General features: G+C 40.5%; 1 protein-coding gene across 3 annotated transcripts in view; it reads right to left on the bottom strand.

Annotated features, from left to right (window-relative positions):
* ROBO1 (roundabout guidance receptor 1) overlaps window positions 1-24,018 on the bottom strand; it is a 602,488-nt gene that overhangs the window by 121,942 nt on the left and 456,528 nt on the right. For all 3 annotated transcript variants that reach the window (XM_084843506.1, XM_084843507.1, XM_084843508.1), the window contains exons 4-5: window positions 10,121-10,241; window positions 2,622-2,760 (exon numbers count right to left, since the gene is read on the bottom strand). In XM_084843506.1, the coding sequence (XP_084699632.1) occupies window positions 2,622-2,760; window positions 10,121-10,241 (260 nt within the window). The remainder of the gene's footprint in view (window positions 1-2,621; window positions 2,761-10,120; window positions 10,242-24,018) is intronic.

The following is a 24,018-nucleotide window of genomic DNA, read 5'->3' as shown; positions in this document are numbered from 1 at the left end:
GCCCTCTCCCTGGTCTCAACACACAGAAGAGCCTCTGGCGATGAACTTAATTTGCCAACAGGTTCATACAGAAGAGCCTGGCTGCAACATTCTGATCCAACTGTCGTTTCTGAGCTGGACCAACTGTCGTTTCTGAGCAGTCTTCAAAACCATGCTTATGTAGAGTACATTGCACTAATCCACATGTGTTGTAACAAAGGCATGTACCACCCTCGACAACTCTACAGTCTCTAGGAATGGATATTTTTTGATGCACCAGCCTAGGCTGGAAAAGGCCCACCTGGTCACAGACAACACCTAAGCATCCAAAGTCAAAGCTGGGTTCAGAAGACACTCGCCCACACACACCACAAAATGGGGTTTTCAAGGGGAATGTCCTGTCCAACACTGGTTGAACATTCCTAGATCAACTCTATCAACCAGGAACACCTCTCTCTTTTCTGGATTTAGTTGATATATCAACTCTATCAACCAGGAACACCTCTCTCTTTTCTGGATTTAGTTTAGATTTGTTTGCACATATTCAATGTATTACGGCCTCCATTCAGGAGCTTTACAGTCTCCTTGGAATGAGATGGAAAAGGGAGATGGAGTTGGGCCTCATCCGTATCCTGGTGACATCAAACTCCAAATCCCCAGATGATCTCTCCCAGTAGTCTCATGTAGATATTAAACAGCGTGGGTGAACAAAATGGAACCCTGTAGGACCCTGTAGGCCTGTCATGGATATCAGAAAAATATGGATTTAATTCCGTCCTTTAAAAAAATCCTCAAAGCCTTGGCATTCTTATCCAGGCATCTTTTTACTTAGTTTAAAATATCCTTAAAAAAAAGAAACAAGGTTTTTTGTGTGTTTTTTTAGAAATACAAGGTAACAATGATATAACAACAAAAACATCAACAGGCGCAGCCTGTTTTACATTATTCATCACAGGTTCTATACATATTTTAGGATTACTGTTGCTGAACATACCATTGTTGTATATATTTTAAGCTCTATTATAGCCACAAAATGATCATTTTTCAATTATTAACCTTGCTAGTTATTACATCCTTCCAAAAATAGGACTGTGCACTTCATGGATGCTGGTCTGTAGACCCTGCATTAATGCATGTAATGATGGGGAACCATGTTTCTAAGAATGAGTCCTACTTGATTGCCCCTCTTAAAATGTGACTTTTTGAACTTTGTAAGATTCTGAACTGTGTTCACCCTGCTGTCCTAGAAATCTTTGTCTTTTAACCTTTAGGATGTTTGTCCTTCTCTCCCCATTGGAGCAAATGGGAGCTTCCCCCCCCCCATGCTAATGGGAGGTGTGGGCCCCGAACTACATCAGAACTATAGCAGGGGCCAGAGGGGTAAAGTACATGCCAGAATACTGATCCGGATCGGTCCTGTGTATTTGAGCTTACTTTTTAAAAGCCTTTCATGCAATTGCTAATTGTGTGAATGGTTTCTCATCTAGTTAGGTTCTCACTCAAGACGGAATTTACTATGTTTATGCTATCACATGCTGATATATAGTTCAAACCTTTATTTTCCCTAGCCAGATTTTAATGTAATAGAATTCTAGTTGCAATTTGAAAATAAGGAAAGTTGTCAGGATCATTATGATTGTTTGATGTCAAGCAAGACAAACAGGCCAGTCTTTACACAAAAGAATAGGGGTCACAAATCAAATGTGACAACAGCAGAAATGGTAATACTCAAAAACCAGTTGGGAAACATTTCAGCCTCACACGACACTCTGCAACTGAATTTAAAGTGGCAATCCTTGGAGAAAGGAACTTCAAAGGGAGATTGTAATATGAAACCGCTGAATTAGATTCATTAAGAGGTTCTGTTCTATTATCTGTGTCTAAAATTGGCATAAACATTTCTTTTCATTGGTTTAGAGAGCAATGCTACAGACCCTGGGCAGGCATCCTAGGGATGAAAGGATAGCTCGGATTCCCCCTTGTATGACTGGCAACATTGTTTAGATTCCACCTTGCGAGATTGGAGATCCAACTCTCTTCCTCCACTCCCTTGCAACTGGCGTGGAGAAAACCACATTGTCTGCCCTCTGAAGTCAGAAAAGCGAGCTCTGAGGAGGAGGAAAGGGGGCACTCCAGTGGGAGGCTGGAGAGGCTAGGATACAAGTTATCTTCAGCCTCTTCCAGCCTCCTTCCCTCCCCGTCCCAAGTGTCCTCACAAGACGGGCTAAAATGCCCATCTAGCGAAATCTGCAGGGCAGAAGGGCAAGGAAGCAAAGATTAGCTCCACCACTCCTCCCACCCTGCATTGGATGAGCAGGTGCCTCCAAGTTTGGGGGCTTTGAATCACCAAGGGTACAATAAATAGGATTGTGCCCTTAATTAGTTTACCAGTGCCAGGATGTCTGTGTTAGACTAACAACTGTTGTTGTTTCTTTAATGGCCACTGTTAGTCACTGTCTGCTTTCTGCATTTCATTTCCCTCTGTTCTCGCTATTTACAACTCTCCCCCACAACCATGTGTATACTTCATGCATCCAATGAAGTAGACTGCAATCTTCCCTTCTGGAAATTCAAGCACACAGTAAATCACAGACCAATAATACACCTGACTTCTTCTAAAAAATTATTGAAGTCTATCATACCTTGCTTTAGGTAATTCTCCATCATCTTTTCGCCATCTTACTGTTGGCACTGGATCACCACGTGCCTCACAATTAAACTCTGCACTGTCATCCACAGTTACAGCCAAATTACTTGGTCTCTTCACAAATGATGGTCTTTCTAAGGGAAACAAATTAGAGTGAAAGAAATTATGGGAACATGACACATTCAAGTCCCAAGATGCAATTATTTTACATAGCAGTCTGAACAGAACAGCACTATGACAGTTTGATTAAAAACATGGCAGAGACAACCTAAAAAACAAAACACGTTAGCACAAAAAAGTGAGCCAAAGAAGAGATGCTGAACACCACCCCACTCAACTCGCAAACCAGTCATGGGTTTGTGATCGGGCCATTCAAGTGCCCACAAACTGCAAGGTGTTTTGTGATCAACAGGCATCTTGCATTGACCTTATGCGTTTGTTATACCTTCCCTCCCTGCCAACTCCTATCATAAGCAAAGGGAGGTAAGCAGCAGTGAAAGGAAGCATAGGCCCCTTGCCTGCTAACCTGTTAGGAAGTAGCTCTCTTTTGAGTGAGCAGTACTGACTCCATTTTGAGACAGCCAAAAAACCAGGCATCTTCATCCCCAGCCTCAGCAAAGGTGGGAGAAAGGTACAGGAATGGGGTTGAGAGCATCATGCAAGACTAGATCAAACAATTCAGTTTCTAATGGACTTCTTAAAATGCATTGCCCAAAGGCAAAGTTGGGGGTAAAAGGTCAGCAAAACATGAATGTTCTGGATAGCAAAAGTGATATCTGGTAAGTTACCTAGTCAACTATCTGCAAAATGCTCCCATTGTTGAACTCCAACAATTTTCAACTCCATCGTTGAACTCCAACAAGGTTCAATTCCATTGCTGAACTTGGCACCTGTCTTTAAGACCGTCATTAACATTCAATGTCATTTTTGGTAAAAGAATAAGAGATAGCAAGTAGGACTTCTGTTTCCAGCAAGTACAGCCATCATCCCCAAGCACCCTCTTTTGTTATACAGGATGGAAGGCCAACTCAGTCTTTACCCCATAGCAAGTAGCACCATTTCCAGTGCCTATGAGCTCTGTCTGGCTCGTCAAGGTTGTGATGTCACTGCCTTTCTCTCAACTGTATAAGAAGCTTCAGGTTGGGGCAGTCCCCAGTAGGGATGGACGGATTCCCTACCTTCTGTTCCATCGCTGGGATCTGCGGGCCTGGGGGAGGCGATCCGTTCCTCCCCTCCCCCTGAAATCCTCCAGAGCAGCTCTGTGTCCGGAGGCTTTTGCGGAGCCGCACTCTGGCTCCAAAGCATATGCGATATGGTAATGGCAGCCACCATTACTGTATTCCTGGGAGAAATATAGCCGCAAATGGCGAAGTGGATGTCACTTGCGGCTGTAAAGCCCTGAGTTTAACTTAATTGCAGCCGTTTACGGCTCTGTTTAGGTAAAGAAACAGCACTTTACAGCTGCAAGTGGCATCCACTACACCATTTGCAGCTGTATTTCTCCAAGGAATATGGTAATTGGCAGCCACCATTACCATATTGCAAATGCTATGGAGCCGGAGTGTTGGTCTGCGGAAAATCCTCCTGAGCTGGAGGTAAGTGGTTCCGTTCCATAACGGATTCATTTGAGTCCGCGATGGAATTCTCCGACATCCCTAGTCCCCAGTCCCCCTCTTCCCAGCAGTGTGGGGCCATGCTGCTGAAATCACTAGGTGCCTCACTGCTCCAGAGTATGGTGCCACACTGCTGCTGAGATCACCCAGAGTCTCTCCTCCCAGAGGAAAGGCTCCATGCTGAAATCACTAAGCTGCTTGATTACCAAAGCAAGGTACCAACAGTGGGTGCTTTGCCTCCGCTAGTCAAGGCTCTCTGCTTTCCTTCCTCTTCACCTGAGACCAGGAATTGCAATGTGCATTAGTTCTTGTCTGCAGGAAAGGACTTCAGGCCAAGGAAAGGTATATTGCTTTTGGAGGTTCTTAGTACAAATTGTAGCATCCACCCCACTTTCCCTTCTGCGTGTGTGTGTGTGTTGGGGGGCCTTCAGGCCTCGGGAATACTCCTTCCCGCAATCTTGAAAGCTACTTTTAGGCCTGGAGCTCAGCTTTACCGAGAATGCAGCTAATTTCTGCATGAAAGCATAACTTGATGAAGGCTGCAGCATCCCCAATTGGTCTTAAGTGTTAAATCCATTTGCTCAGCTAATTCCCCCCAAACCAGCTTGTGTATTTGAATCTTTGAAAACCTCAGTCAATGTGCCATTGTGGCGTTATCTTCTCCAACAGTGTCTGAGTGTGAATCTCTTTGGCTGGGAATCGACTTCTTAGCCATAGACGTTCTATTCCCAGTGTCTAAAGATTCTTTATAAGCGAGTGTGTGAGTCTCATTAGAATGTGTGTAAGTTTGTACATGGGTCTAACTAGAGCACATCATGTAACAACTCCTTCCCCAATGATGAAACAGGCTCACCTTAACAAAATGGAGAGAGATAACAGATGGTGAACAGCCCCCCAAAGCCTGGAATTCTCCAATGAGCCACCCAGTGAGAAGCAAATGACATGAAGAACTTTTGTTTCCCACCAGAGAATAATGGACTGAACTCCAAGCCCCATGATTCCCCAAAAGGAAATCAACTGTGCAGCATGGGCTCCTCAATGGCTGCAAATGCCATGCATGTATCCTGCACTTGTAATTCAGGCTATGATTTCCCAGAGTTATGGGGAACTTTAGATAGTTTAAAAGTAGAAGCAGATGCTTCCAATCTCCTCCCTACAGCTGTGTCAGAGAGGGGGAAGTGTGCAAGCCTCAAGCTCACTGAAGCTAGTTTCCTTAGCACTAAATTGTGCTTTAGCATTAGCCAATGATTCCACATCATATGGTAAGAGGTTGTATACTGGCTTATATATATTACAGCTGAGGGCCAAAGTGATATTGTGGATCAAAGTGATATTGTGGAACAATATCATAATGTTGTTATGATAAATGGAACAAGCCTGTCTTCTATGTGAAAAATACTTCTGTCTTTCCTGAATCTCCCACCATTCAGTTTCACTGGATGACACTGGATTCTAGTAATATGACAGAAACTTCTCCCTCTCCATTTTTTCACACAATGCATAATTTTATAAGCCACTATAATTCACGCCCCCCACCTTTTTTCTAAACTAAAAAACCTCAAAACATTGTAACTTTTCCTCATGGGGAAAAGCTCCAGGTCCCTGATCTTATTGGTTTTGCTCTTCCAACTCTATAATACCCTGTGTATGCCAACCAGAACTGTACACAGTATTAGATTTTGTCACACCACAGATTTGTATAAAAACATTAATATATTGGCAGTTTTGTTTTGGATCTGTTTGCTAATGATCCCCAACATGGAATTTGACTTTTTCACAAATACAGCACACTGGGTTAATGTTTTTGCTGAACAATTCCATCTCAGTTCCCAGATGATTTATGCCTAAGTTTAAAAGCACTGGTCCCAATACAGATCATTCGGGGACTCCTACTCTCTGCTTCCTATTCTTTAACCAGTTTGTGATCCATAAGACAACCCACCCACTTATCCCATGAATGCCAAGTTTGTTCAAAGGCCTTTGGTAAGGGATTTTGAAAAATATTTTCGAGATTCCAAGAATACAATATATACTGTATCAACTTTATCCACGTTTCGTTGACACTCTCTTTTTTTTTTAAATACTTTTTATTCTATTTTTTATCTTTAGAAATGAAATAAACAGTACCAACAACCTAGTCATTATCTACAGTTTCCAACAATACCGTATTCTTAGGAGGATACAGTAATAATGAAAAAGGAAAGAAAAAAAAAAAACAGAAGGAAAAGGAAGAAGAAAGCAAGAAAGGAAAAGAAAAAAATATAAAAAGTTACTTAAAATGATTAAATTTAAACTCCTTTACACACAAACTTCAAATATCATTCTACTTAAAAGTTATACCTATAATATTGCCAATATTACAATTCAGTTCAGCATAGATAATCAACCTTACATTTCAGTATCATATCATCAGTCTTATAGCAAGGGAGCAAGCCTACAATTCATTTCCAATAACCATAGTTTGCCCTTCAGTTAACATATAATAGTAAAGCTTAACAATTTAACCAGCCAAAAATATTACTAATCAAAGTCTCATAATAATGATAGTAATAATAATAAAAAGGAAGGAAATTATGTTTTGTTGACACTCTCAATGAACTCTCAAAGGATAGTGAGGATTTTCCTTTGCAGAAGCCATGTTTATTCTTCTTCAGCAACTTGTGTTTCTATATGCTAGACAATGTCATCTTTAATAATGCTTTCCACCAATTTACCAGGAACAGATGTTAAGCTAACCATCCTGTCATTTCTTGGATTCTACCCCCCCCCCCAATCCCTTTTCAAACATTGGTGTTACATTAGCTGCTTTCTAGTCCCCTAGCATGGAGGCCAATCTTAGGGGTAAGTTACGTATTTTTCTTAGAAGATCAGCAATTTCACATTTGAGGTCTTCAACAATTCTTGGGTGGGTATCATCTGCACTTGATTTGTTAATTTTTAATTTGTTAATAAGGCCTAGAACTTCATTTCTTGTCATCCCTATTCACCTCAGTTTTCAGACTCCCTTTCTGAAAAAGTCAGTCTAGACATGGCATCTGCCTTACATCTTCTACACTGAAGATGCAAAGAAGGTACTCTGCTTTTCTGCAGTCTACCTATCACCCTTTAGAACAACTTTAATTCCCTTGTCATCTATCAGCTCATCTGTCTCCCTAGCTTCTGATGTATTTAAATCATTGTTAATCACTGGGTGACTTTGGGCCAGTCACAGACTCTCAGCCCAACCCACCTCATAGGGTTGTTGTTGTGAGGATAAAATGGAGAGGAGGAGGATAATGTAAGCCGCCTTGGGTTCCTTGCAAGGGAATAAAGGCGGGGTATAAATGCAATAAATAAATAAATAAAATAAATAAATGTTGGTCTTAATGCTCCTCAAATACGTTTTCATATCCCTCATTGTCTGCTTGTATTTCTTTCCCCAAAGTTTGTTACCTCTAATTGGATATCATTATTAATACAATTCCTATGAAGATGTCCAGAACACTGTCTAGTTGTTGTTGTTTTTTTAATGGGATCAGTTTCAATTAGTGCAGCCTGGGATGTGGACATAGTGCTACCAGGGGTTTGGCCAACCACTCTTGCCCATTTGGGCTATTAACAACAAGCCAGAGCGAAATGATCGGGTTAGTCCAAGAGTTGGTTAATGCTTTTGTGCAAGACAGAGTGGTGCCAGCCTTTGAAAGAGATAGTTGTGCAGCCTTTTCTTAAGAAGTTGTCTTTGGACTTGGGAGACTGCAACAATTATTGCTTGGGTCATTAATATCCCCTTTTTGGAAAAGCCTGAGAGGATGGTGGTCATTCAATTCCAGGCCCTTTTAGATTAAGCAGATTATTAAAACCAATTTCAATCCAGGTTCAGGCCTTGGTTTGACATTGAGACTGTCCTGGTTATGCTGGTTATCGTTATTAGAAGAAAGACTCGTTTAATTCACCTTGATCTCGCAATGGTATGCTGCTGGGTTGGCTCAGCAAGATGGGAGTAGGAGGCACAGTGATATGGTGGTTCCACTCCTACTTGCAGGGCTGGTTTCAGAATGTAGCACTGGAACGTTTCTGTTCACCCAATGGCTTTTATGCTTTGGGGTTGCACAAAGTTCCATCACATCTCCCATGCTCTTTAAATATTTATATGAAGCTGATCATGAGGTTATCAGAGGGGTTGGGGTGAAGTGTTATCAGTATGCTGATGATACCCAACTCTATCTCCTCAGGTGAGGTTGCACATAAGCTGCCCAGAGCCTAGAGCTGGTGATGGTCTGAATGAAGGCCAATGAATTGAAGTTGAATCCTGACAAGAAGGAGGCCCTGTGGGCAGGTGATTCGCACGTCTGAAAATGAGGTCTACACTCTGTTCTAGGTTGCAGTCCCCCTGAAAGAGCAGATATGTAGTTTAAGGTACAACATATCTGGAACCATCATTGTCATTTGAGGTTCAGGCAATCTCAGTGGCACAGAATACCTTTTACTGGTTTCGGCTTGTTCTCTAGCTACAGCCATTCCTGGGCACAAATAGTCCTGCCACAGTGATCCATGCTCTGGTAACTGCCCAATTGGATTATTGTAATGCATTGTATATGGTGCTGCCTTTGAAGATGACTCATAGGCTTCAATTAGTGCAGAATCCAGCTGCCGGAATTCTAACTGGTACGGCCAGATGAGTTACAACACTGATCCTTAAAGAGCTCCATTGGCTGCTTATTCACTTCTGAGACCAAGTCAAGGTGCTGGTGCTTACCTTGAAAACCCTAAATACCTTGGGACTAAAATACCTGAAGGAGTGCCTCTCCCTATATGAACCTGCCCATGTCATAATATCTTCAGAGGGGGATCTTCGCCAGGTTCCTTTACCAGGAGAAGTTTGTTGTGTAGGAGCAAGGAGGAGGGCCTTCTCAGTAGTGTTCACTGCCTTTGGAATGCCCTTCCTACAGACGCTTGATTGGCTTCACGGTTACTATTATTTTGAACCTGGGCATTTTAAAGTGTTAAAACTAGTTAACACATAGTCTGCTCTGCTGCTTTTATGCCTCTGATTAGTTTTTATGGTGTTGTTTTACTTTTGTGGCATGTTTTAGCCTGCTCCACTGATGGGCTAAAAATCCCCAGTGGGATGAAAGCCAGTTTAAAAATACTTTTAATAAACAATAATAAAGGATTGCTTCCTTTGACTCTGCTTAACCATGCTGGCAACCTCTTTGGCATGGTGGTACCTTTCCTGATCTGCAATATACATTCTAGCTGAACTTCTATTATATAACCTCCAAGAACTTTTGAGAGATTTGACCCTTTTGACATACCCTTTCAAGTTGCTTTTTCCAGTTCCCTAATTGTTTAGAAGTTTCTTTTGAAGTCAAATGTGACTGTGTTGGACTTCTTTAGCATATTCCAATTACATATACACTGATTTGGATAGCACTGCAGTCACTGTTTACAATTGGTTCAACAACCCTTGCATCTCACGTAGTCCTGTGCTCTATTTAGGATGAAATCCAGGGTTGCCTGCCCTCTAGTTGGTTCCATGATCAACTGTCCTAGGACCAGACATTTAGCATATCTAGAAATTTTACCTCTTTGTTGTGACAGGAAAATACAGTTTAAGGTATTGTTTTGCTCTGAAATAGCCTATGAAAAATAAGCTCAGTTTTGAATATTTAGTGACTCCTGTTTTGATTTTAGAGATTCCTTCCTCACAGACCTCCCCCACAATGTCTTATCCTCGACCCTGCTTACTCGGGATTTATAAAAATCAAGGGTTTGCCAGGATAAACCAGCAGTGGCACTACCTGAGCAGACCTTGGGTATGATTAGTTATTTATTAATATTAAAGAGTTTCCTAAACCATATACAACAAAGTGATACTTCCTAAACATGAGCCTTCCATTACCTAAAACTGTGAGCTCTGCCACCTCACTCTCTCTTTCTCCCACCATGTTTGTTCCAACACAGACGTATTTTCCAGCATCATTCTTCCTTGTGTAGGTGATCATCAGCTTTCCTCCTCTGATCTATAACAAGAAGTAAATCAAAATTAATTAACAATAATTTATTCATAAAGTCCTGAGGCAAATATAGTAAAACACTTGCACATAATACAAGAATTATAAATGTTAATTAAAGAAAATATAAGGAAAATGTTGAAAAGCATGGATACCACAGAGAAAACACTTGTTAAATAAACATTCACAATTTTAAAGATATTGATTTAAAAATTAATCATACTTTTGAAATGATTTACACATACAGTAGGCTTGTGTGGCCACAATGCAGCACAAGCCTAACATGTACTCAAATCCATGGGTATTTTCTGTACACATATGAATCTGGTACTGAGTATAAAACTTGGCAGCCTGAGAATTTCAGGCTTTGTAATGTTTTAATACGTGAATTTCTTACAGTCCTTAAGATAGGCTTGGAAAAAAAACAGGTTGGGGAAGGCTGTTTTAGACTATTCTTATCTCTTGAAATAATAGATGGTGTTTGGGGTTTTTTGTTTCAGTGTGCGCGGAATATCTTTTTAAATGAAATAATGTTCAAACACAGAGCCAGGTGTGGGGTTGAGGGTCATTTGAGGGGGGAAAGTGCCATTCACTGGGCTCCCTGCCTACATCAGTAGGCCCTGGGGGGTCATATCTTTTTGGGAGTACTGACCGGCTTCTGATTACCATCTCTAATACCCCAGAAGTCAAGTCTTTACATGGCATTGTGGGGAATATGACCCAGGGGCATTGCTAAGTACTTACAAATCTGTGGCACAGGCCCATGAAACAAATATCTCTATATATGTGCGAGTGCATGTGTTCGCACGCACGCGTGCATTAGAATTACTAAAAATAATTTACATTTTGTAAGTATTAGCAAAAAATCAGTAAAATAAAAAGTGCACCACTAAGCAAATACAGCCCCTCTCCCCACACACTTCATAGCGATTGAAGGTATTCCACACTGATTAAAACCTCAGCAATAGCTCTTTTGGGATTAAGCACTGACCACACCTGTTGCAAGAAAACTATAACCAGTTCACATACATTCTGTTGGCAGCCACACAACAATCCCTCCTTATTCCTTTCTCCAGCAGCCCTTCATAAAATCAATTTTTTATTTTGTTTTTTGCAAAAACCTCTTCCTTATTATGGGCAAACTGTCCTTGTCTCTTCCTTCACATACCTGAATTTGTGCCAAGACCTTTTCAGGATTCAGCCGCAGAGTCTGTTTTCAGTACTAGGGCTAAATTACCTGGAAAGTAGTATCTCTCAGCATGTACCAAGTGACTTTCCCTCACCACTGAGGCTAGAGTCCATGCAAATACCAAAAGGGTGGCCAGGTCAGTGGAGCAGAATGGGGTGTGCAGTTTATTAAGCCTGCAGTACTAAGCTCACAACTCAGGGCTTATTTCTGAGTAAACGTACAGAGGTTGCAAACCTCCCAACAAAGGTAATTTAGGATGCAATCCTATGTACACTTTCATAGGAGTAACCACATTGAATACCATGGGAGTTACTTCTGAGTAGACATACATAGGATTGTATGAGTGAGCAGTACTTATCCCCCTCTTTCCTCATTAAAAAAATCTCATGTTTTTATTAAAGCTTATCATTCAATTACTGGATAATGACAACTGACAAGCAAAATAGCCCCAGATTCCTTCCTGTGCAACTACATGAACCCCCTTTCCCAAAGAGTGGGAGGAGGAGGAGGAGAAAAATAAATCATCCTGTCTGTTTGTATAAAGTCAAACGCAGTTCAGAACTTCTCTTACCCACCACCCTCCCCTTTTGAAAATTCCCCAAGACTTGCTCTGGACAGAATAAAGAAGAGAAAGAAAGACCAGGATAGGGGAGGGGAAAAGAGGAGAAGAAGAAGTGGAAATGAAGGGTGGGGGGAGATACTTTCCCAGGCCAAGGGGCTTCTTTCAGAAGGGGAGCACTTCAGAGGAATTGGGTGTGTGTGGAGGGTTGTATATACCTTACTCAGCTTTATGAGATGGGTGGCTGGGGGCTTCTCTCTCTCTCTCTCTCTTTTTTTTAAACTGTAAAACTTATATAAAAGCCCCTTGCCTGGTGGCAGTGCCATGACCTAGTGAGCTTCTGCAGAAGCCTGGGGCAGTACAATCAGACATTGTATAAAATACTGGTATTTGAAAGGGAGCGCTTCCTGTTCCTCTTCCTCCCTCTTAAAACTTTAATTGCAAAGAAGCTCCCAGGTATGGGTGTGTAAGGAGCAGAGAGCAGCATATAATAAAATGACCCAATGTGATGAAAATTAAAGCTCTTACAGGGAATGCTCAGAGTGGGAAAAACTAGCAGATACATTAAAATAGGGTTGCATAACCTTTTTGGACCCAAGGACCATATGTCATGTTGGCTCAGGGTTAGAGGCCTCACATTCACATGCATACGACCATACACAAGCACATATACCATGAACACACACACACCTCTTTCCTCAGAGCAATCTATATGAGGATCTCTGGGGGAAGAAACAATTGGGGGGATTCGGTGATGGTGGGCATCCATGGGGGACTACAGTTAAATCTTTGGGAAGTACATGTGGTGCCCAGGATTAGAACAATGCTTTTTTCCAATTTCTTTGTTTGCCCTAATGAAAACTATACAAATTATAGGTGTTTTTCTAATTTTGATGGTTTCCAGTCTACAGCCCATATATATATCCTAGCCATTCAACTTGTTATGCTTGTATATTGGGCTTTCATTGTATATGCTGTAGGTGTGTTTAATGGAAGAATAGAAATACAGTGAGAGATAAAAATAATATACATGAGCAGATTGTGGTAGGAAAAGTGGCAGTGTTTAAAATGTGGCTTCTTTCATGCTACACTTGCTACTGGTCTGCTAATGGAGTGAGTCCTACTTTCATCCGGTCAATGCAAGGTTACTGAACTCAAGAGGAAAGAGGCAGGCTTGGGTTAAGGCAGATAGTGTCACTGGGGTAGCTCAGAAGATTCAGGGCACAGCCAGGTTTTGGGGCATGTGCCCTGGCGTGGAACCCCACTCCAGCAATATCCATGATATGGCCCCAGTGAGGGCCCCATGTTTTTGTAGTGGCAACCATTTTTTCTTCATAATGCCCCATAAAGAGTTGACTTCTAAGGCATTGGGGTTAAACAAAGATGGTGGTTTAACTTTTATAATGGTCAGGCATGGAGTGGTTAAAATTAAAGTTAATTATATACACATGTTAAGGGTGAAAGGGGGCCCAAGACCTAATGAAATGAATGCATGCTAATTCTGTAAAGGTATCACTGTAATGACTTTCTGCATGATGAGGAGGGAAACCCTTTAATCCATCATTAGAATAATGAGTTTTATATTTTTTATGATTAACTATCAAAGAGTTACTCCATAAGCAAGATATCCTTAACTGCACTACAGCTTTACAAACAACTGGATACCTTCTACTAAACATTTTTTTGGGGGAAATTCTCTTTTGAAGAGTAGCTGACATACTTCTCAAAGGAAATTAGTTCCATCAACACACAGTTAAACAATACAGTTTGTGAGTTTCTACTTAGACCTGCAACCAAACCTTAATGTTAACTGAGGAAGTGTGTCGAGGGTAGGCACAGATGACTTGGCCAAATTTTGGTTTTTCTTAGTTTCTAATTTTTCCAATATCATTTTTCCAATCTCATTCTCAGTTTAGAGATTTTTTTTTTAAGTATGCATGAAAATCCATACAGATTTTTTGTGTGCATTTCTCCTAATTCAGGAGACAGCAACAGTGTTCCGGTTCATGTGGAACCCTCCATGGATACAGGAGACTCTCTTCTTCAGACAGTCACCTTCCATCAGTAGAGGGCAACAAATTCAATGATGGAGAGCAGCGGGGGTGAAGCATTCCCTCTTGTTGCATGTTTGCTTGATTCAGGTACAAAACGCGTGAACAGGGTTTCTGTCACACCACCACCTGAAATGTGTTTGACATGAACTCATGACAGCCTTTTTAGCTGAGTATGAAGCTGGCCTTGACAAAAACTTGCTTAGGACAAGAACACACATTTTGGATTTATGATGCCTCAGTTCCTTTGAGCAAAGGTGGCTGCCTGGCATAAGGAAAATGAAGGGATACGCTAAACTTAATAGATGATGATGGTGATGAGCATGATTCAACCACTGCTAACAATATTTTACTTTAATGAGATGATTGTCAGAATTCTCATGTTCTAAGCAACATTGTCCCACAGAACAATTCTAATTTTCCACTGAAAAGGTGATCTGTCAAAGCACCCTAAAGCCTAATCATACAAGTCATATGGAATGGTTCATGAGGTGGCATCCCAGGTTTTATACATTTTCCTACTTCCCACCTCATAATTTGTTTCAAAGTTAATGTAGCTGTGCTCGGAGGCTGAAGACCTATGATCACAAATAATAACAATGTAGATTGAAGCACATGTGGTAGAAAAAGTAAGATTCCTTTAAAGCTGTATTAGGCAGCCTAATATGATCACTGGCTGGAAGGAGAATGTTCACAGTGTGAAGTGCTTCACTGAACCTGCTTACAGCTAGAAATCTATCCCTGAAAACTTGACATCTTGAAGAAGATAGGACTCTTATTATTACTGCAAGACATACACACACAAAGATGACAGTCAGTTATTGAGACAGATGAACATGCACATAATGTAGAATGTATTGCATACAAATGTCAATTTTTTTGCCTTTGGCACAGATTGTATGAGCACAGAAAAAAGTATGTCCTTTATCATCTAGAAGATTAGCAGTGCAGAAATTCCAAGGAAGATTTGAGACATGGGAAATGCAGTATTAAAGGTGACCTGTTAATATCTATTTTTAAATAAGGGGGATGTATTTTCAAGTTCGTAATATCAAATAATGACCATATTCAACACATACCTAAATTTGATGGAGACAAGTTAGTGATAATTTTAACTCACAAGCTCAAAAGATTACACAAGATATTATTTTTACTAAGGTTAACACAAACCACCCACTGGTTTGGGGAAACATTTTCTGAAGTGTTGAAAATAAATGTCCCCCTTCTGATAATTTTTTGACAACACCTGCAAAAGTATGGTTGGGTTCTCTCTCTCTCTCTCTCTCTCTCTCTCTCTCTTTTAATTGCCTTTGTGTTCTCTCAGTTATATCATTACATAAATAAATCTGATTGGCTACATAGTATTGTGATGTTATCCTGTTCACTGTGTGATCCCTAGTTGGCTGGGATCATCACTGTATGTACTTACCCAGAAAGAAGCAATAATAATGCGGGGGGGGGGGATGGCTCTGAAACTGCAGCAATAGGGAAAATGACATCACTGAACAGGTTGGAAAAATGTTGACCACTACAATAAAAGCATGTTTAGGAAAATATTTACATACCTGCAGAAATTACCATTTTCAGCCCCCCAAATGAAACAATAGAATATTTGGACTAGAACTACTTTTAATGTTTTACATTCAAACTAAAGCAACTACAGTTTTTCTCTTATGTGATGTACAGTCCACCATATGCCATAATATAAAATTTTCTTGAATCTCATAAAGTAACTCCCTGTTGTTGAAGATAGTCTTTTCTTGGTATCTAATATAATTACCATAACTTGAATCCATTGGGTTCAATCCATATTAAGTTAGCTGAACTTAGGTCCCATTGAAATCAATGGGACAAGCTAGTCATGACATCAGTCATCTGATTTCAATGGGAAGGGAACTCAATTCAGCTATCTTAGTCTGGATCCAAACCACTGTTTCTAGTCCTCCCCTCAGAGTCCTTGGGAAACAATAATTCTCCAGGCACCTCACTTGCCACTCCCCAGGCATTGCATGTAACACACTGCAGTAATGATTAGCCTGTATACTACTCAATAGCCTGTCAGGCATATCTGTCAAATGTTAGTAAGATGTGAAAGCATTGTATGACATTTTGGTAGCAGAGATATTCGGACAGCAATATAAGGCGATATTGGGAAAGTAGATGATAAATTTATGGATTTATTTTGGGATACTTTACTACTGTGAGATATATTGGATTTTGGCTTGGGCTAGAAAAATGCCCTCCAAATCATTTGTGTAAGCTTTTTGTTCCTGTTGATTTGGGTTAAATGAAATCTAGTGTCACAGCTCTGTTGTACAAACTGAATAGTTGACCATCTTCCTAGTTTCTGTATATACCTTAAGTATTAAAGAAGTGTGCTTGGGGGAGGAAAAATTATGGAAGACTGATGGCTCTAGCACCTGCGAAATGTAAAATAAAAACCACTATTGTATGGAATTCTCAAACAACAAAAAATATTATTGTAATTTGAATCTAGCTAGAGCAAGATAAAAATAGTCTGAATTTCTGAAAGTGGCTCATAAACAGCAGCTCTGGAGAAATGCAAGGGTAAGCGACGTCTAGCACAATGCCAATAGTGTAAGTTGGTGAGACAGGTTTCCTTGGAAAACCTGCCAAACCAGCATATGCTATTGGCCTTGTACTAGAGCATGGTAGTGCTAAGTCAATTGCATATTTCCCGTCTGTGCACTTATCATCTCCTTCTCTCCTTTTCAACTTGTAATATGTAAATACACAGATATTACAAACACATGACAATCTTCCAATAGTCTTCAGAAGGAAACTGATCCTGTCAAGCCTCTGGAATTTTCTGCCACTCGGTTGAATGGAAAGCACAAAACCCTATTGTCCCTATTCTAGTGAATGTTAATAAAATTTGCCTCCTGATTTACAGGACCTTTCTTCTGTATAGTGTCAATTTGTTTTGGCTATAAATCACTTTAAAGCAGTTGCTGGCTTAGGAAGCCATGTGCTCACAGTTTTCTGAAACAGAAGCAATATAGTCTCTAGCACCTGAATATAACTAGCATTACAGAAAATGGGAAACATCTGAGATCACAATTGACTGTCAAAATGTAGGCTGCAATGTAAATTTATTATTAATTCACTGCCATATATTTTTCCTCTGTATATTCAGTAGCTGAAATCAGAAATAAAAGTGAACTTGGACTGAAATCATTTTCTGTTATGCCTTAATTTTTCTGCCTTCAAGAGTCTGATGACTGTATGCATTTGTTTCATTGGATTTTCCCCTGCAAGCATAACTATTACCAAGTTATCCATACACTTGGATAATCTTTGGTCAAAACTTTAAATAAACTGAAGATAATTAGCTGCCTCAGCCACACACAGAGACCATCTTCTGCTCATAATGGCATTACTGAAAAATCTAGTAAGTTGCCTGGACAAAAAACAGAGACATCATAAGTCACAAGTTAATGCTAAGAACCTAAACTTATCTTTGTGAATTACAAAATACAGAGCACATCACTGTTTGTTAGTAATATGCTTCATTAGTTAGGTTGGGTTAAAGGTAACCTGTTACTGAGTTTGTTCTTACATGAACTTATCAGCCTCTTGATAAGTGACCAATATGCCTTGTAGCTTTCTCCTGATCCTAACTGTCATTTCCTGTCACCGCAACTTAAAGGCACAAGCCAATTAGCATCTCTTCCTGTTAAAGTTGAGTTCCTATTAAACAATCCAAGTGTGTTTCTGCCAAATGAAACAAATCTTGACATCCTTCTTATTTTCTAAAAGGGGCTATGTCTGACCCTTCTCTCTACGTCCTACAGGCAACACATTTTGGAAAACCATAATATGTGGTGTCAAGGTTTCTTGGGATATGCAGCTACTTCCTGAAGTTTGATTTGTTCAATTAGAGATCCACCACAAATAATTCTATATCACTCACTTTCTCCAGGTATTGATATTTATTTGACCTAAAACCTTGCTGTGACATAGGAGTAGTATAAAGTCAGAGTTGTGCTTCCTTGTGCTATTTATGGTTGGGAAACTCCTTAAATTGGGTGGATATAATATCCCACAAAATTGAGACTTTCCTGAATTTGGAGATGCTATAAGGCAGGGGTGCAGAACCTTAGATCTGGGGTTTCCAGATGGTTTTTTCCCCAATCTAAGAGGTTCAAATGCCCCTCATAATGCTTAATTACTGGCACTTAGGAGTTTTCAACTAAAATGTGCTGATTTGGGGGGTTGCTCCACCCCTTTTGCCTTCGACCCTGCCCACCATTGGAATGTGGCACCTGAGAGTTTCTCCAGAATGGATTTCGTCCCTCAGGCTGAAAGAGATTCTGTACTCCTGCTATAAGGCCTCCACAGATAAGTCAATGGAACCCTGTCCTCCCTTTCAAACATGCTAGCTTATTGGACTGTGTAGCAGGTATTGTGTGATATGCAAATTATACAGACTTTGCTAGTCTTTCTCATTGAAAGGTAAATATATGAGTAGCATACCTCCTTTGGCAGATATTGAGCATGGACTTTGGAGTTGTCCCAGTTAAAGAACAAAGTAGTTATCCCAACTGTGTTCCCTTTTTCACACTTCTAGGCATAGGTCTATGGAACTCCCTATCACAGTACCTAATAAAGATCTCAGATAGACTTCTCAATTCGGGAATGCTGCATTAATTATGGAATCTTTAATCACTGCCACCAAAATAACTCCCTGTACCTTATAGAAACCCAGTAGCTTGGTTCTTATAGCATAGGCAATGGATTGAACACCACTTCTATAAACAAGCTTATACAATGAACAAAATTAAGATGTTTGTTAATGGAATTATTTACGTAAGGGTATAAAGAGCCACTATTCAGGTCAAAGGATGAGATTGCTTAAGTGTACAGTTCTTAGTTATCCGGGACTAAACATGCTTTATTACATTTCTTAATATTTAAGAGAATGTTCCTCAGCTAAATAAGCTCCCAACAGCTTTTGCACCCATACCTCCAGAATAAAGAGACAAGACACAAGTTTGTTTGGGTTTAAAAGAGCAACAACTTTATTAAACTTATTTCAGTTAAGGGATCTGTAATGGGCAAATAGCCTAACATAATTAGCTCCTTTCTTCCAGTGTAGGTTCCCTATCAAAGTGTGATAGGGCAGCTTTCCTCCTCCTGTCCCAATCTTTTTCAGCGAGCTCTCCAGGCTCAGGACCAATGCCTAGCCTTTCACCTATCCAAGGCCCCTCATAGCCCACACCTTTAAGTGCTGAGGGAGGCTTGCCTGTTTTACCCAAGGCCTCATAGCTTTGTTCAGGTGAATCAGGCAAACCCCAGGTGGAGAACCTAACCCTGCCACTTCTGGCCATGTGGCATTGAAATGGACAGTTCTGAGGAAGTCTCTCCCTTCATCTTTAGCAATGCTGCAGGGTTCTCACCGATTGTTAACTGCTGAGTTCCTTCCCTTAAAACTGACACTTTATCTGCCCTGCAGTTTGAGGCCTCTCTCCCCGCAATTGTTCCTAAGGCAGCTACAACCAGAGATACTGGAGAAATTCGAGACGGATTAAAATGAGCACGGATTTCTAAGAATCTGACCTGCAGAATCCTCTGTGGAGCGACACCCTCAGGCCATGAGGAGTCCGTGGACTTTTGGATGATTTTTTAACTTTCCCAGAATTTGTACATATAAATCTGTAGAAAAATACGTACATTTCTGCTGAGGAAACGTTGAATGGAATAGGGGACACAACACTAAATGTTACATACGGGGGCAAATTATGCAAATACTTACGTAAGTACATAAATATTTACGTAATTATTTCCATATTTTTCCGCATGATGAAAAAAAATTCGCATCCGTCTGTGGGCAGATGACAGAACGAAAGGCACCTGACAATCTGCAAAACACAGACAGAGCAGATTTTACACAGTTCATACATCCCTAGCTAAAACTGTCTTAGACCCAATACAAAGTAGAAGAGCCAGGCTTCTGGCCTACCTGCTGATATTATAGCCTTACTCAAAGGTCACTCACAACATATAAACATTACAAGACAAACAAATAAAAATATAGTGTTTCTCTACAAACCCAAAAGTTTTGTTAATCTTGCTAACCAACTGGTAAGACCACATGCTGAAATTTCATCTTGTGCATGCAGTAGTCAGCTGCCATACTACGTATTGAAAAACCAGGTTGTTTGCAAGAACAACAGCTACTGCTGATACATAAAAATGTCTTAAAATGTTAAGACTTCAGCCACCATCTTCCCCAGCACAATGGGCATATCTACACAAATTGTACTTTGCTGAGAGTGCAAATAATGCTCTTGTTAAGAGATCACTGTGCACCTGTGGGATCCAAGGATCCCACAGAAAGTGAATTACTATTAGGGATGGGGGAGAATTTCTCCCCGAAACTTCGGGGGGCTGAGTGCCAACGCATTCGGTCCTCCGAAGGTTCGGGGATAAATTCTCTGCCCCCCCGCCCCCCCCCCCCCGGGATGGGACTTACCTTTTACGAATGTCGCTTCCGGCGGTGGGTCCCGGTGGCGGTTCGGCAGGTCTTAGTCAGGGGCGGGGGCGGCAGCCGGTCTTTTGACCGGCTGCTGCCGCCACCATTACAAGAAAAGTAAAAACAAAACAAAACACGCCCCTGTGATAGGCTACGTAACGATTAACGTAGCCTAACACGGCTAGATTTGCAAAGTCAGCCGTGATAGGCTACGTTAATCGTCACATAGCCTATCACGGGTGACTTTGGAAAAAAAAAAGTGCGTACGCAAATGGCGGCCCCCATAGCGTTGCCCTTATTTTCGCCGTAGTCTACGTAAATCTTTACGTAGACTACAGGGACCAAATAAGGAACGCGAATGGCGGCTCCCTATAGGGGCCGCCATTTGCGTACGTGCTTTTTTTTTTAAAGTCACCCGTGATAGGCTATGTGACGATTAACGTAGCCTATCACGGCTGACTTTGCAGATCTAGCCATTATAGGCTACGTAAATCATTACGTAGCCTATCACGGGGCTTTTTTCTTCTTTTTACTTTTCTTTTGAAGTTCGCGGCCGGGGAGACGGGGCGCTTCTCCCCGGCCTGAATTTCGGCCCGGCGAGGTGGGAAGACACCCCCCCTCGCATGAACTTCGGGGGGAGAAGCGAAGCGCCTCCCCCCCACCGCGAAAAAAGCTGCAGGACAAGGTAAGTCCCTTTCGTACATCCCTAATTACTATTAAATCAGTTTATGTTTCTGCTGTAGATAGCTTTTAAGAGGTTAAACATGAATCCCTCATGACTTACCACATTGGTTACTGAACTTCTACTAAAAATATTATTTATTTATTTATTTATTTCTATACCGCCCAATAGCCGAAGCTCTCTGGGTGGTTCACAAAAATTAAAACCAAACAACACACAATAAAACAATTTAAAATATATGGAACATTAAAACCACAATATAACAATACAACCACAATAAAACCTAACAGCAGTGCAGGAGTTTAAAATACAGATTTAAAACAGCAAAGATAAAAATTTAGAAAGCTAAAATGCCTGGGAAAATAAAAAGGTCTTCACCTATCTATCTGTTGCATGTCTTTCCAGTAAATGACTACAGGAAAGTCCTTTCAAAACCAAATATTTTCCACGGCACAGCTTCCAAAATGGAAGATTTTCATCTGTCATTTCTCATTAAAGAATCAGTGTATAAATGCCAGTCATTATTTTATGGATACTGGTGTAGACTGGAGATATTAAAATAACCTGAGTGCATTGCCTCTCTGCCCATCTTAAATGCTTTGACTAAAGTCTTGTTTGCTCTCTGTTGGTGGTTTACCAAGCATTTGATAAGGCAGAAGGTACCTGTTGAGGTAATCGCTTCTTCTGCAGCCACTTCTTGGTCTTTTCATGTGATTCTATAGTGCAGTTAAGGTCCTTGGAAAATAGTATTGTTAAAAGTCACTTGTAAAATGCACCAAAGACAAATAGCAGCATGGGGAGTAACAAGCTATATTTAGAATTGGGCATCTTAATCACTTCATTTTTTTCCATTAATAATAAAAGAATCACTACTGCAATCTCTCTGTTGCAGTAACTAGCCTGTGCTATAACTGGATTCTATAAGAAAATGAATAAAGTCACAGTTCCCAATGTAATTGGGAGAAATTAGCTGAGGCTGGGTTTCGGCACAAGATGTAAGACATACAGAGCTGGGCAAGGGGTTCATATCTCTCTTTCTCCTCTGATTGGCTACATAAGCTTTCTACCAGTTATGCCACAACGTGTGACAGCCTCTGATTTAGAAGGTTATAGGGTTCACAATTTGGCTGAAATGGGGAAAGCTAGGCATGGGAATTTTGGATTTCATTAAGGATCCCCTATCTTTCCCTGGTAATTTGAGCCCTGAGCTAGGCGTTCGATGGAGACACTCGAGGCAGATAATAGCCAGGGACATATATGTCCATGCAGCTTGCACATGCGTGCAGTTACTGGTGAATTCAAAAATAGCTATCTTCTCTCTCATATTTAAGCATGCCTTGGTAGACACGGTCACTAGATTCTGTGAGCTTAGTGGATTATGGGAATGCTGTGGACATAATCTACCTTTATTTCAACAGAATAATTGATGAAGTTCCCCATAATATTTTTGTTAGCAAACAGGTTAAATGTAAGCTAGATGATAGCTTGAGGCAGACTCACCGACAGTAATAAAACCATACTGTTTTGAGTGTGGTGCTGCAGGGCTCTGTCCGGGATCCAGTACTCTTCAATATTTCTATTAATTATTTATATGAAGGGCTGGAGGGAATCCCTATCAAATTTGTGGGTGACACAAAACTCAAAATTCAAGATGTCCTGAATACAATGGAAAACTGAGCCGAAACCAACAAAGTGAAATTCAACAGAGACAACTGCAAAGTTCTGCATTTAGGCATCATAACAACAACAACAGTCAAGTGCACAGTATAGGATGGGTGACACCTAGCTTGGCAGTAGTATATGTGAAAAGGATCTCAAGATCACAAGATGAATATAAATCAGCAGTGTGAAGTAGTTGCAAAAAAGGCTAATGCGATGTTAGGCTGCATTACTAAAACCATAGTTTTGAGTAATGGGAAGTAATAGTTCTACTTTATTCTGTACTAGTCAGACCTTATCTAGAATACTGTGTCCAGTTCTCAGCACCATACTTTAAGAAGACTGTAGAAATATTGGAATAAGTTCAGAGGAGGTCAAACAAAGATTGACTGTGGTATGGAAACAAGTCATATGAGGAAAAGTTGAAGGAACTTGGAAGAAAAGGTTGAAGGGGAACACGATAGCAGAGAACATGATAACACTTGAAGGGCTGTCACAAATAAGAGGGTAAAAACTTGTTCTCTGCTGCCCCATACAGCAGAACTAGATCTAATGGATTTCAGTTACAGGAGGGTAGATTTTGGTTGCACATTAGGAGAAAGTTCCTGATGGTACGTGTTCAACAATGGAACCCAGTACCTTCGGAGGTCCTCAGTAACGGAGAGCAAATCCTGAAAGTATTTGCCTATTTACCATATATTTGCTTTTGTATTGTGAGGGCTTATGGACTAACATGGACTTTTCAGTTTTTGAAATCTGTGCAGAAGAGTCTCTTATTGTGCCTTTTCCATCCAAGCCAGTTCGTGACCTGCTGCAGAAAGAACACTATACATTTTGCATATCATGAAAAAGGAGTTGCCAGCATCCTTTCTGTGCAAGGTCACACAAAGCATTTTCTGATATAGCTGAGACGGAATAATTAATATCTCCTGATGTATCTGGATACTGTGCTTCAAATACAAAACAGTATTTCCTTTATAAAAAGCTTTCAGAACTGTCTTTATTGTTCCAGTGAGAATATGTATTTGTACAATTCAGATTGATTGTGTTATCTGAATGCATATGAAATAAACTGTTCTTGTGAAATCTTGTGACATACATAAAATTTAAATAAAACAACAGTCTTATTATTTCAAACAGCTCACCAGAC

This window comes from Heloderma suspectum, chromosome 3, assembly GCF_057233095.1.
Source record: "Heloderma suspectum isolate Gila_16-S chromosome 3, 16-S_ref, whole genome shotgun sequence".
NCBI classification, from domain to species: Eukaryota; Metazoa; Chordata; class Lepidosauria; order Squamata; family Helodermatidae; genus Heloderma; species Heloderma suspectum.
Note: the sequence above shows the minus strand (reverse complement) of the source record. Positions and strands in the feature narration are given on the sequence as shown.